The sequence below is a fragment of the Phyllobates terribilis genome, unplaced genomic scaffold, assembly GCF_046119375.1.
Source record: "Phyllobates terribilis strain yellow unplaced genomic scaffold, ASM4611937v1 Scaffold_3__8_contigs__length_932513732, whole genome shotgun sequence".
NCBI classification, from domain to species: Eukaryota; Metazoa; Chordata; class Amphibia; order Anura; family Dendrobatidae; genus Phyllobates; species Phyllobates terribilis.
The window spans coordinates 241,117,335-241,132,590 of NW_027362763.1; the positions used below are offsets into that span (position 1 = coordinate 241,117,335).

General features: G+C 42.9%; 2 protein-coding genes across 2 annotated transcripts in view; one reads left to right on the forward strand and one right to left on the reverse strand.

The window, feature by feature from the left end:
• The window catches only part of PCOLCE2 (procollagen C-endopeptidase enhancer 2), a 64,272-nt gene that overhangs the window by 24,329 nt on the left and 24,687 nt on the right, over positions 1 to 15,256 (forward strand). The window contains exons 3-5 of the mRNA XM_073674679.1: positions 10,679 to 10,934; positions 11,552 to 11,676; positions 14,053 to 14,189. Coding sequence (XP_073530780.1) covers positions 10,679 to 10,934; positions 11,552 to 11,676; positions 14,053 to 14,189 — 518 coding nt within the window. The remainder of the gene's footprint in view (positions 1 to 10,678; positions 10,935 to 11,551; positions 11,677 to 14,052; positions 14,190 to 15,256) is intronic.
• TRPC1 (transient receptor potential cation channel subfamily C member 1) overlaps positions 1 to 15,256 on the reverse strand; it is a 313,340-nt gene that overhangs the window by 19,317 nt on the left and 278,767 nt on the right. The window lies entirely within an intron of this gene.

The following is a 15,256-nucleotide window of genomic DNA, read 5'->3' on the forward strand; positions in this document are numbered from 1 at the left end:
ATTAAGCTACTGCAACCTCCACGTCTCTTCCAAGGGGCATTAAAACCGTCTTGTTATGCTACTGCGACCTCCACCACTTTCCCCAGGGGCATTAAAACTGTCTTGTTAAGCTACTGCGACCTCCACCACTTTTCCCAAGGGCATTGATATTGTCTTTTTATTCCACTGCGACCTCCATGTCTCTTCCAAGGGGCATTAAAACCATCTTGTTAAGCTACTGCAACCTCCACGTCTCTTCCAAAGGGCATTAAAACCGTCTTGGTAAGCTACTGTGACCTCCACGTCTCTTCAAAGGGACATTAAAACCGTCTTGTTAAGCTACTGCGACCTCCACCACTTTTCCCAGGGGCATTGATATTGTCTTTTTATTCCACTGTGACCTCCACGTCTCTTCCAAGGGGCATTAAAACCGTCTTGTTAAGCTACTGCAACCTTCACGTCTCTTCCAAGGGGCATTAAAACCGTCTTGTTAAGCTACTGCAACCTCCGCGTCTCTTCCAAGGGGCATTAAAACCGTCTTGTTAAGCTACTGCGACCTCCACCACTTTCCCCAGAGGCATTAAAACCGTCTTGTTAAGCTACTGCGACCTCCACCACTCTTCCAAGGGGCATTAAAACCATCTTATTAAGCTATTGCAACCTCCACGTCTCTTCCAAGGGGCATTAAAACCGTCTTGTTATGCTACTGCGACCTCCACCACTTTCCCCAGGGGCATTAAAACTGTCTTGTTAAGCTACTGCGACCTCCACCACTTTTCCCAAGGGCATTGATATTGTCTTTTTATTCCACTGCGACCTCCACGTCTCTTCCAAGGGGCATTAATACCGTCTTGTTAAGCTACTGCAACCTCCACGTCTCTTCCAAAGGGCATTAAAACCGTCTTGGTAAGCTACTGTGACCTCCACGTCTCTTCAAAGGGACATTAAAACCGTCTTGTTAAGCTACTGTGACCTCCACCACTTTTCCCAGGGGCATTGATATTGTCTTTTTATTCCACTGTGACCTCCACGTCTCTTCCAAGGGGCATTAAAACCGTCTTGTTAAGCTACTGCAACCTTCACGTCTCTTCCAAGGGGCATTAAAACCGTCTTGTTAAGCTACTGCAACCTCCACGTCTCTTCCAAGGGGCATTAAAACCGTCTTGTTAAGCTACTGCGACCTCCACCACTTTTCCAAGGGGCATTGATATTGTCTTTTTATTCCACTGCGACCTCCACCATTCTTCCAACGGGCATTGCATTTCCTCCTAATTTTAGTCAGCTTTTGCTTTTCAATGCATAGGTGAACACTAAGGGAGACTCACTCCCCAATAATGGGTAGAAGGTTTTTAGTATGCAGTAATCCACGTCTGTTTCAAGGGGCATTGCAGTTCCTCATAATTTTTGGAAAGCCTTCCATTCACTGCTTAGGCCAACAGTGCACAGGAGACCCAGTTGCTATAAATGGAAAAAACGGTTTAGTTAAGGCCCTCTGACCTCCATGTCGCTTCCAAGGGGCATTGGAGTGCCTCGAAATTTTTGTTAGACATTGCACTCACTGCATGCCCTTACCTGTGCAGCCGAACCGCTCCTTTTGGTACAGAAACATATCCTACAAGACATGTGTGGTTGACTGGCCTGATATTGATGTGAATGGTCCCTGTTCCTCCTGCTCTTTCTCCTTTGCCACCACCTCATCCATCATTCATCACCTGAAGCTTTGTTTTAACGGGAGTCATAGAACTGGGATAGTATCAGGAAAACATCCAGCAATCCTCGGAGGAGGTAGGATATGCACCAAAACGCTGACCACCTCAGGCCTAGCCGCTACTACATACATGCGCTTGCATTCCAAGAAAACAAAGCAGACGCTAACTTCTATCATCATCATCATGCTCCTCATCTTGGCACTCTCAACTCCCCTGATGGAGAAGCCAGGGCCCACCGGAGGAGTCTGGTTCTCTGGTGGGCTCGTCCAAAGCTGCCCTAAAGCAGGCCAGGCTAAGAAAAGTGTCGGGAAGTTTCATGGAGAAATAGGGGTGGCTGGGGACCGTTTATGGACACCCGGCCTCCCCCAGGCGGCTGGGGACCGTGTGTGGACACCCGGCCGCGGGGCGGCTGGGGACCGAGTATGGACACCTAGCCGCCCCCTGGCCGCTGGGGACCGAGCGTGGACACCCGGCCGCCGGGCGGCTGGGGACTGAGTATTGATACCTCGCTGCCGAAGCAGCCATGAGGTAGTAGCCAGCTTCGGCCTCCCCCAAACTAAAGGGCCCCATTTCAAGTGCAAGCTAGCAGTATGGTATTGCAGCCTGGGGATGGGTGGGTGGCAGGCTGCACACTTACGCTTGCATTCCAAGAAAACAAAGCAGATGCTAACTTCTATCATCATCATCATGCTCCTCACCTTGGCACTCTCAACTCCCCTGATGGAGAAGCCAGGGCCCACCGGAGGAGTCTGGTTCTCTGGTGGGCTCGTCTAATGCTGCCCTAAAGCAGGCCAGGCTAAGAAAAGTGTGGGGGAAGTTTAAGGAGAAATAGGGGTGGCTGGTGACCGTTTATGGACACCCGGCCGCCCCCAGGTGGCTGGGGACCGAGCGTGGACACCCGGCCGCCGGGCGGCTGGGGACTGAGTATTTATACCTCGCTGCCGAAGCAGCCATAAGGCCCCATTTCAAGTGCAAGCAAGCTAGCAGTATGGTATTGCAGCCTGGGGGTGGGTGAGTGGCAGGCTGCATACTTGCGCTTGCATTGCAAGGAATGGGGGAGGTACAATTGAACACTGCCCTGGGACAAGGACTTGCACGGGGATAGTTGCAAGTCTGCATCTTCTGATGCAGAAAGGATCACTTCTGATGGGTACACCTTTAGGCAGTGACCTGGGTGTCAGAGATGCTTCCAGGGGTCTTCCCCATGCTGTTCCCATGTCTTTTCAGCACTGTATGCATGTGTCACACAGCACATGGCCAGATAAGATTGTAAAATGTTAAAATGACATTTCCCGGTGAAAGCAGTACAAAAGTGCAAAAATGCATAAAAAATGCTACTTGTGAACACAGCCCAAGGTGTGGAGGAGTATTTTTGTTTTTGGTTATTTATTTTACCTTATACACAAGACTTTACCCTGGAAAGGAAGTTCCTTAACATATTTCACAGGAAAACCGTTTCAGTTTTGTTTTTGAACGTTTTATTGTGAGCCCGTAAAAGTGGCTTAATACCTCTGACCACGTTGTTGTCAGCAGTGAGCTAGGGGTCAGAAATGCTTCCTGGGGCAATGCCCATGCTGTCCCCATGTCTTTTGAGCACTATCACTATCGTTTTGGGCACTTTTTAGGCTTTCTACAGACTGCCGGGGGTGCCGCCGCAAAAATGCTCGGGTCTCCCATAGACTAACATTTGGCTCGTTGCTCGGGTCGAGCACCCGAGTATCACGGTGAGCTTGGACCGAGCTTCGAGCACCCGAGCTTTTTAGTGCTCGCTCAACACTAATAGATATATAAAGGAACGTACTCATGCCACGTAAACATGTAAGGTGCCAATACTATCCATTCCATAAAGAGAATTGAATTCATTAACAGATTTAATATCTTGGTTCACAAATATAAATTCACTATTTAAGACAACATATACTTTTGGAATAAAAAAAGTATTCCAGGAATTCACATCCTTTGATAGGCTACAGTGGCATGTAAAAGTTTGGGCACCCCTGGTCAAAACTACTGTTATTGTGAACAGTTAAGCAAGCTGAAGATGAAAAGATGAAAAGTTGAAGATAAAAGGCCTAAAGTTAAAGATGACACATTTCTTTTGTATTTTAGGCAACAAAAATATGCATGTATTGTAAGTATTTTACATTTTAAAAATTACAAAAAGGAAAATGAGCTGATGGAAAAGTTTGGGCACCCAGCATGGTTAGTACCTAGTAGCAGCCCCTTTTGCAAGTATCGCAGCTTGTTAATGCTTTTTTTAGCCAGACAAGAGTCTTTTCATTCTTGTTTGAGGGCTTTTCATCCAATTTTTCTTGGAAATTCCTTCCAATTCTGTGAGATTCCTGGGTTGTCTTGCATGCACTGCTATTTTGAGGACTAGCCACAGATTTTCAATGATGTTCAGATCAGGGGACTATGAGGGCCATTGTAAAACCTTCAACTTGCACCTTTTGAGATGGTATTGCATGATGGCTAAATATCTGCCTGATTTCATTTTGATTTCTCTTTTGTTCATTCACTTTGCATTTAGTTATTTAATAAAAATAAACTATTAATACTTTTGTTTTGAAAGCATTCTTACTTTGCAACATTTTTCCATACCTGCCTAAAACTTGTACACAGTCCTGTATATGGATATAAAAGTCTATTAAAAGCAACATATGTTTTACATGTTTTAGATGCCACTTTCGCTTAAAAGGAACCTCTCATGCTACCCAAACTGGAGTACTAGTCTGGTCTCTGGCTCTGGTCCCCAGACCTTTAAAGGGAACCTGTCAGTAGGATCGTCCCTCCTAAGCCGTCTATATGTTACATAGATCATAGGAAACTGAATAAAATGACACATTGATATCTGTGATCCAGTGTCTTATTCTAGAGAAATCCATGATGTTTAATGGTTACCAGTGTGATGTGTAATAGTTACCAGTGTGATGTGTAATGGTTACCAGTGTGATGTGTAATGGTTACCAGTGTGATATGTAATGGTTACCAGTGTTACCAGTGTGATGTGTAATGCTTACCAGTGTGATGTGTAATGGTTACCAGTGTTTTATCAGTGTGATATGTAATGGTTACCAGTGTTACCAGTGTGATGTGTGACAGTTACCAGTGTGATCTGTAATGGTTACCAGTGTTACCAGTATGATGTGTAATGATTACCAGTGTGATGTGTGACAGTTACCAGTGTGATCTGTAATGGTTACCAGTGTTACCAGTATGATGTGTAATGATTACCAGTGTGATGTGTAATGGATACCAATGTTACCAGAGTGATGTGTAATGGTTACCAGTGTTACCAGTTTGATGTGTAATGGTTTCCAGTGTGATATGTAATGGTTACCAGTGTGATGTGTAATGATTACCAGTGTTACTAGCGTGATGTGTAACAATTACCAGTGTTACTAGTGTGATGTGTAATGGTTACCAGTGTTACCAGTGTGATGTGTAATGGCTTTTCTCTCCCCTCCTGATCTCATTACAGAGCTGTTTGTGACTATAAGGCTGGGGTCACATTAGCGTATAGCATCCGATGCGCTCGCATCGGATTCTCTCACATGCGAGAGTCGGATCACAGGTGAGGAGAAGGGGAGATTAATCTCTCCATCTCCTCCATTGCCTGTCTTAGCATATATTGAACTACACTTGGATAACATCTGAGTGCAGTTCGATGTTTTGCATGCACCCATTGACTTGATTGAGTGCGCGCCCTCTGCGAGATACGCTGCCAATCACATCATGCTGCGGTTTTTTTCTCATGCCAAATTGGCATGAGAAAAAAAATTGCAGATCTGCTCTGTGTCATTGAATAACATTGGTCAGAGTGCAATGAGATTATTTCTCGCATTGCACTCGCCCGTATTATAAGCCAGTGTGAGTGAGCCCTAACTGACACATCTGCAGGTTCCTCTCAGTTTTTCTATTTCCATCTCACAGGCAGACAGGGCTGCAATATTCTTGCAATACAGCACAGCTGTAGAGCTGCAGCTGCTAACCTGCTTGCTATGAGACAGAATTCAGTTCCACTGTACTGTGTTAGTTACATGTCTCACACTGGTAACTCCCCCTATCATGTAAAATAATCTCTGGAGACAGATTCTCATGCAGATCAGTGTCTGGCACATAGTCCTGAACATCTCATTTTTATGTGAAAAATGTGGATTTCTCTGGAATAAAATATTGCATCACAGATATCAAGATATCATTTTATTCAGCTTCCTATGATACATGCCCATAGAGATGGCTTAGGAGGGTTGATCCTGGTGACAGAATCCCTTTAACCCCTTTCTTACGTGTGACCTAATAGTACGTCATGGTGACCTGGGCCGATTGGACCAATGACGTATTATTAGGTCATATGGCAATCGCGCCCGCACACAAGCGGTACAGGGCGATCGCCGCCAGGTGTCAGCTGATAGTCACAGCTGATACCCGGTGCTATGTGCAGGGAGCAGTCCCGCACTGCTCCCGGCACATTAACCCCCGCAATGCTGCGATCGAAGTCGACCGCAGCATTGCGGTGGCAAGGGGAGGTGATCGCAATACTCACCTCCTCTCCCGGCCTCCAGCGCTGTCTGCCGCGGCTTCCCGGATGTTGCCATGATGACTCAATGTCGTCATGACAACATCCGGGTCACCAGACAGCAGGAACATATTTTGGTCATGCGCAGTACATGGCCAAAGTATCTTCTGCATCTGCAGCACTGACAGCCTGTATAGTACAGGCTGCATTCCTGTGCTATACAGGCGATCAGAATAAAAAAAGTGAAAGTCCCATAGTGGGACACAGAATAAAAGTCCAAAAAGTGTTAAAAAATGAAAAATAAAAAAATTGTAAAAATATTAAAAAAATATAAAAAAAAAATCCACCAAAAATAAAAATATAATGTACCCATCAATAAATATTATTATGAAAAAAAAACAATAAAAGTACTCATATTTAGTATCGCCGCGTCCGGAACGACCTTACCTATAAAACTGTCCCACTAGTTAACCCCTTTAGTGAACATGATAAAAAATAAAAATAAAAAACGAAGCAAAAAACAATGCTTTATCATCATAATGCCAAACAAAAAATGGAATAACACGCGATCAAAAAGACAAATATAAATAAAAATGGTACCGCTGAAAATGTCATCTTGTCTCGCAAAAAACAAGCTGCCATACAGCTCCATCAGCCGAAAAATAAAAAAGTTATAGCTCTCAGAATAAAGCGATGCAAAAAAATATTTTTTTCTATAGAATAGCTTTTATTGTGTAAAAGCGCCAAAGCATAGAAAAACGATATAAATGTGGTACCGCTGTAAACTTACTGACCCGAAAAATAAAGCTAACTTATCAATTTTACCACACGCAGAACAGCATAAAAAAAAAACCATAAAAACAATTCCAGAATTGCTGGTTTTTGTTTATACTGCCTCCTAAAAATCGGAATAGAAAGTGATAAAAAATGTCACGTGCCTGAAAATATGTAAAAAAAAAAGAGAACAGGGCGCAATGGGTGACTCAGTGGTGTGTGTTAATAAACTAGTCATTTTAATTTAATTTTTGCCCTGTTATTGGCGCTCTGATACCGCTATTCACACTCACTGATGTGCCTGAAAATGGCACCAATGAAAACGTCAACTCATCCCGCAAAAAACAAGCCATCATATGACTCTGTGGGCCACAAAATATGGAAAATTATAGCTCTCAAAATATGGTGATGCAAAAACTAGATTTTACAAAAAAATGCGCCTTTTAGTGTGTGACAGCTGTCAATCATAAAAACCCGACATGATTCTGGTATCTCTGTAATCGCACCGACCTGAAGAATAAAGTTGTCTAATCACTTATACTGCACGAGGAACGGCGTAAAAAATAAACTCTAGGGTTAGGGTTGTGTTAGGGTTAGGCTTGGGATTAGGGTTAGGCTAGGGTTAGGGTTGGGCTAGGGTTAGGGTTGGGGTTGGGCTAGGGTTACGGTGGGCTAGGGTTGGGCTAGGGTTAGGGTTGGGCTAGGGTTAGGGTAGGGTTGGGGTTAGGGTTGGGCTAGGGTTAGAGTTGGGCTAGGATTGGGGTTAGGGTTGGGGTTATGGTTGGGCTAGGGTTAGTGTTAGGGTTGGGGTTGTATTAAAGTTGGGGTTAGGGTTGGGATTTTTTTCAAAAGTAAAAAAAAAAAAAAAGATGACGATATGGTGACGATATAGTGTTGAGCGCAAGTGCTCGCTACTTGAGTTTGCATCGGGTACTCGGGTATGCACTGAGTATCGCGGGTGCTCGAGTGACATTCTCGAGTCTCTGCCCCATATGCTTCGTGGCCAAAAAAAACTCGCGGGGATTGCCTTCCATGCATGAGCGATCCCCGCATGTTTTTTTTGGGTGTCTAATAGCCATGAAACATGCGAGCGGGGACTCGAGCATGTCACTCGAGCACGCGCGATACATGGTGCATACCCGAGTACCCGATGCAAACTCATGTAGCGAGCACTTGCGCTCAAGACTAATGACAACTTATTCAATATGATGAGCTAATGTTATCAAATTCTGTGTCGTACCTCTGGGTTCAAAATGTTCACTCTACCCCTTGATAAAATCCTTGAGGGGTGTAGTTTCCAAAATGGGGTCACTTTTGTGGGGGGTTTCCACTATTTAGGCACATCAGGGGCTCTCCAAACGCGACATGGCGTCCGCTCTCAATTCCAGCCAATTTTGTGTTCATAAAGTCACACAGTGCTCCTTCCCTTCTGAACTCTGCCGTGCGCCCAAACACTGTATTTTCCCCACATATGGGGTATTGGCGTGCTCAGGAGAAATTGCACAAAAGTTTTTGGGGTCCATTTTCTCCTCTTACCCTTGTGAAAATAAAAAATTGCGGCTAAAACATCATTTTTGTGGAAAAAGTTAGATTTTTTTATTTTCACGGCTCCATGTTATAAACTTCTGTAAAGCACTTGGGAGTTCAGGGTGCTCACCACACATCTAGACAAGTTCCCTGGGGGGTCTAGTTTCCAAAATGGTGTCACTTGTGGGGGATTTCCACTGTTTAGGCACATCAGGGGCTCTCCAAACGCAACATGGCGTCCGCTAATTATTCAAGCAAATTTTACATTCAAAAAGTCAAATGGCGCTCCCTTTCTTCCGATCCCTGCTGTGCGCACAAACAGTGGTTTTCCCCCACATATGGGGTATCGGCGTGCTTACGAGGAATTGTACAACAAATTGCATAGTGCAATTTCTCCTGTTACCCTCATGAAAATGCAAATTGGAGGCTGAAAAACATTTTGTTGCAAAAATGTGAAAATTTTATTTTTACGACTCAATGTTCTAAACTTCTGTGAAGCACCTGGGGGTTCAAGGTGCTCACCACACATCTAGATAAGTTCCCTGAGGGGTCTAGTTTCCAAAATGGTGTCACTTGTGGGGGGTTTCCACTGTTTAGGCACATCAGGGGCTCTCCAAACGCAACTTGGCGTCCTCTAATTATTCAAGCAAATTTTACAATCAAAAAGTCAAATGGCGCTTCTTCCTTTCCGAACCCTGCCATGCGTTCCAGAGTAATTACCTCATAAAGTGACAGTGGTCAGAATTGTAAAAATTGGCCCGGTCATTAACGTGCAAACCACCCTCGGGGTAAAGGGGTTAAAGTATATTTTCTCTGAAACACCAGAATGTTTCTGAGAAAGGTGTCCTTGCTGCAATTGTGAAGTCAGGCTCTGCTTCATGCTACCTGTGGATTGAGTAGCATGAATCAGGAGACCACTACTCTTTACAATGGTTATTTCATTTTAGAAAATGATATTTTGATAGGATATGCCAACACGTTATGATTGGTGGGGGTCTGATCAGTCAGGATTCACACTGTTTCTGAGAATGAATGAACATAGCAGTATATAATCATCACTGTTTTTTTTGCACAGTGGCATCCTCTTGATCCAAGCCCCCTCATTCTCAGGATCATAGGAAATCCCAGTGGTTGGACCACCATGCCAAATCATCTGAAGGGAAAATTACATTTTTGTAATTGTCTTTCATTATTTTTTAGTAATCTTATCGTAAGAAAAAAATCGGACTTTTATTTTCTCTCTAGGATACAAGTACATGTAAATACATTGCTATGTACAGATGTATCTCTATGTACCAGTATAATCTGCATGTGGGTTCGGAGCCTGCAATGCACCATTCATGTCAGTGTAGGCTGTGGCTCATAGCTTTAGCTGCTGCCTGCAAAGATGTAGGTTGTAGGTTCGTTTCTTGGGGAGATCAGATCTCAAGAAAAGAAGAGAATTGTTTATTTCTTTAAGGCCCAACCCTCCAAGAAGGATGATCTACGGAGCGATGAGAGGAGACTTTGCACTGGGAGAGTGAGTGGAAGTTGGGACAAATCGGAACAGTCCTTCTGAATTCTGGACAGGATGGTTGGAAGCTATGGGATCACCACCAATGTGATGGCATAATGTATCCTAGTGTAAATCGGGACAGTCCCTCTGAATTCTGGACAGGACGGTTGGGAGATATGGGACCACCACTAAAGTGATGGCATAGTGTATTCTAGTTATATACCATCACATTAGAAAACGAGAAAACCTCTTTAAATGGAGTAGACTAGTGTGAACAATTTCTTATATTTAGAAGAGTCGGCCTACAATAAGCAGATGGCAGAATATCTTGCTGCTGCTATCCTCAGTGATGAGCAAGAACCTGGCAGTAAGTGTTCAGCTCCCCCGCAGCACCGTCATAGGGGAAATAAAGCATTACATGGTCATGGTATCAATTACATCAATGTATTGCAGTATCAGGACGTGGCAGGTCCTCCAGCTCTTTGGAGATGCTCTTTGTAGCTGTTCCGTGCCCCAGATTATAGGCGGACAGGTTTGCCCTTCTATTACCACAGAATTCTCTAATAGGTTATTTGACCTAGGATTTATTTTACTTCCAAGTTCAGAGCTCATCTGCCATGGCCCATAATGCTTCTCTAGTTGGTTGCATCATCAGTGTTGCATTATTTTTTACAGGTACCCGAGGGTAAGGTTGTTGTCCTTTCTTTCCGCTTTATTGATTTGGAGAATGACAATCTATGCCGATATGACTTTGTGGATGTTTATAACGGACATGCTAATGGACAACGCATCGGAAGATTCTGTGGCACGTTTAGACCAGGTGCTCTTGTATCAAACAGCAATAAGATGTTGGTCCAGATGGTGTCAGATGCTAACACAGCAGGGAATGGCTTCATAGCAATGTATTCTGCAGCTGCGCCCAATGAAAGAGGTATTGTACAATATTCCTTGCACTAGACACCTATTCAATTTTGTCTCTATGAATTAGGATGAATATTGTGTTTTTAGTTTAAAACTTCCCTGTTTCCATTTAATTTGTCATATTTGCTTACTTGGTTGCCCAAAGAAAATTTTCGCAAAGTTGTCTTTCCTAAACTAATTCCCTAGTATCATGGGGGAAAGGAGAACACAAGCAGTAACCAGGATTAGTGCAGAGTATAGCTGGAGATTAGCCACATGGGCGTTAACAGGTCTCTTGACATAGGGAATGTTAGACATAAAGACAGCAGGATAGGAGTAGTCAAAACCAAGTCTGGAGGCTGACAACAAGGCAGCCGCTGGGAGAATAAATAAGCTGGGTCAAGATCAAGTTACATGGGTCAGAAGCCACCAACTAGATGACCAAGAGTTGGGAAGTTAGTCTTAACAGCTTAGAGCTGTCACAGATGGCTCATTGCCAAAGGCAAGCGTTAAGAGTGTTCACAACATTTCTTTTGGCTTTAGTTGTATATGAAGCACAAGATGTTCAGTACTGTAAATGGCCAAAGGCGGCCAAATAATAGTATGGTTAATTCAGCCTAAAATCCTAACTGACCAATATAATTGCAGGTGATCAGTACTGTGGAGGCCGATTAGACAAACCTTCTGGAACCTTTAAAACACCCAATTGGCCAGATCGGGATTATCCTGCTGGAGTTACATGTTCATGGCATATTGTAGCTCCAAAACATCAGGTGAGACAAGAAAAAACTCACTATGGTATAGTTCTTACTGTTACCCCCCTCAGGTTTCTTGCTAATCATTGAGAGGCTGTGTTAAAATGAAGGAGTGGTCCAACACCCGGTATCACCACCACAGATCAGCTGTTACTAGATGATCTGCAGTTCCTCTCCGCCTCCCTGTATATTAATTGCTGTGTGTTTGTTTGGCCCTTGCCAGTATGTGTGGGTAAGCGCACATTGGAGGTTTCTGTTCAGGCAGTGCTTGATTTGGGCAAGAATGTGCTGTCCATCAACATATAGGATGGCTTGGAGTTATGCTAATGCAGAGGGGGCATGATGTCCTGGGTGCTTGGCCATGCCAAGGCTGCACCCTATTTGCATATTGAAAAGTATTGCTTTTTCTAGACAAAAAAGGCTATAGTTTACACACAAAAGGAATGTTTTGTATATGGGCTAAGTCTCCTACATTACTGGGTGCTAAGTTTAATTTGCTTTTTTTTGGGAAGGGGTCACAGACTATTATTTGACTTTGCATGTGGTAGTCTTACAGAAACTGTAAGCCATTTAACACCACAGATATTAAAAAGGAGTTTGTCTTCATACAACGACTGTTAAAACAAATCACAGTTGCTCAGTGCACCCTTGGCGAGACCAAACAGTTCAGTGCACCTTTCCATCTGCTAGTTTTCCATCTACCTCTGCCCTCCTTTGGCTCCTGTAAAGCCAAAGCTGTCAATCAAGGAAGGTGAGGGTGGAGAGAGATGGAAAACAAGTAGTTGGGAAGGTGCACCCAACTTTTTTTTTCCACATGAAGGGTGCATCGAGCACATGTGCTTGATTTGAACAATCATATTGTGATGACTGACTCTATTTAAGTAAGATTTACTAATCCTGTCTAATATTTAGACAGCTTAAAAAATGCACCAAGGTGACTAATGCTGGATGATAAATTAATACACTTAGGGCTCAATTCATTAAGTCTGGCATTTTGCATGGCAGTCTTAATGAAAGGACCACTTGAGTGAAAAGCGCATAATTCATTAAAAGGTGCATGTCTCTGATTAGGTCCATATTACAACTAGTGTGCACGTCCACCAGAAATATTATTCCAGCCAGGACCTAAAGTACATTTCTGTATAATTTGTGACACTAAAAAGGTGAAAATGTTGATGAATTAAGTTAGGTGGGCTCTGCCACGCCACTGTCCACCCCAGCTCCACTCACTTTTGCATGACTGGTCGAGGCTCTTGTAAAAATGGCAAAACTCGCAAAATTTTTGTGCAACCTTGCATTGCAAAAAATTTTTTGCAACAGGTCAAGAAGGTGTAATTTTGGTACATGATATTACATCTCAAACTACACCGCTTTGCTCATGCTCCTCTTCTACTAAGCCAGACGGCCCGGACAACAAGGGCACGAAGTGTCTGAAACACATAATAAATGCACCACAATATTGATGTAAATTGTACCAGAATTCTGCCATATTTAGCTTAGTGATCTCCCACATTGAGTTAACATGTTTTCTGTGTAGCTAGAGCACAGCTAATATTTACATTCATCAATGTTCTTCGGTTTTACCATATCCAAATGTAGCCACCTCTTAGTGATTCCACAAGACCTGGCATTTACACCTCCGAGTGCCAATGTACATTTTACATTTATCACTAATCTTCATTATATTAAACTTCAGAGTAATATAATATTAATGGTACATTGCATTAGTCATCCTGTATATATCTGTAGTTACGGTCTGCATTATAGTCCAGAGTTGCATTCACAATTCACCAGATTCCGGAGCTCAAATCCCCCAGCATTCCCTGCTACTTCAATGGTAAATAAAGCTGGGTATTTTGACTTGCAAAACATCTAGTAATCTGATGTTTTACTAAAGGGCGCCATGCACATTAGGTAGCTGTTGGCTGAACAATCATTCGACCAGCAGCTGTGTCCCCCCCATATACAGGAATGTTCAGCTCTGCCGAGCTCTCATTTTTTCCTCTATCAGAGCCACTGTCAGGACACCTCTGGCAGTGACTTATCTATACATTGAATGAAATGATAGGCCACTGAAATCCAACTGGCCATATCCATGTGGTAGGGGAGAGTTGATATTTCATCCTGATGAAATCGATGGGTTTGGATGAGTTTTACCAAGTGTGTATGAAGGACTTTGCTGTCAAACTATTTTGGAGAAGCTCAACTAAACTGGTAAGGATGTGTCAGGATGAGTACAAGATCAGTAATGATGTGTTTAGAGTGACATAATTGTAGTAATGAAGTATTTCTAGCTGATGTGATTAGGTGATAGTTGCCTAATAAGATACATAACAGTGCAGTCTGAAGCTCATATGTAGGAGGTTCCATTCATTTTCTTGCCTCCTATTGCAGGTAATTGAAGTAAGGTTTGAGAAATTTGATGTGGAGAGGGACAATTACTGCAGATATGATTACGTGGCAGTATTTAATGGAGGAGAGATGAATGATGCCAAGAGGATTGGGAAGTTCTGTGGGGACAGTCCACCTGCGTAAGTAACTGCAACTCACAAAGTTCAATGAAGAATTCAGATTGTGGGATTCGACGACATCTGGGATCCCGGCTGTTCTGGCCAAGTACTGTGCATGGAATTGCATTAATGATGGTACGGAGAAGTTTTTCCATTCTTTGCACAGCAGATAACCAGAAAAGCCGCTGTGTAGAGTAAGGCTTTATTCACATGTCCATTTCTATTTTTGAATGGGCCGTTTTTGTTTTATGTATCATCCATTTTATGTTTCTTTTACATTCGTTTTGCAACTGTTTTTTCACCTCTATTTTTGAGCTTTTTTTCCATTGACACTTAGAAATGCATCAGTTAAAAAAAGATGGAAAACTGATGGAAACATGTCTTCCGTTTTTCTTTCATTTTTGGATCTGTATAGATTTGAATTGCCGAGTTTGAGCTAGATGAGAATAATACATACAATGAGTTTGACAGAATGAAAACACTGATCTATAAAACAAACTAAGATGTGAATGATTCCATTAAATTCTATGGGTCAGTATACACTCCTATAAACAGGCAGCACATGAATGAGAAAAACTGATGTGTGAATGTAACCTAACACTGAAAAGAAGCAATAGCACTGAGCCAGGGCTGTGGACCTTTAATTCTAAGGACCTAGCAATATGCCATTATTTACAGTGTCCCTTCAAGGCTCTGTTCACATCTGTATCAGGAATTTTTGTTAGATTTGCATGAGTTGTATGATGTCCGCTTGCAGCATTGGGTAGTACTGTGGTAACAAAACGGTTTTTGAAAATACACATTGATTGCCTATCCTTTACTTTTAGTGATTTGTGAGGGGCTATCCGCCCACCAAACCATAGCCTGAACAATGGTTATGAACACAGTAAACCATCAGTACATACAGCTGTTCATGGTAATGCAACTTAAACCTGTAAATCAGTGGTCTCAAACTTGGGCAGGTAAAAGGGCCCCATATAGAAAAAATTGAATTTGTCAGGCCACATCCTTTGTGGGACGAGATGACGTTTTCAGTTATATCAATTTTTTTTGCTGTATGACTTTTTTTTTTACCATTTTTGGTGTGT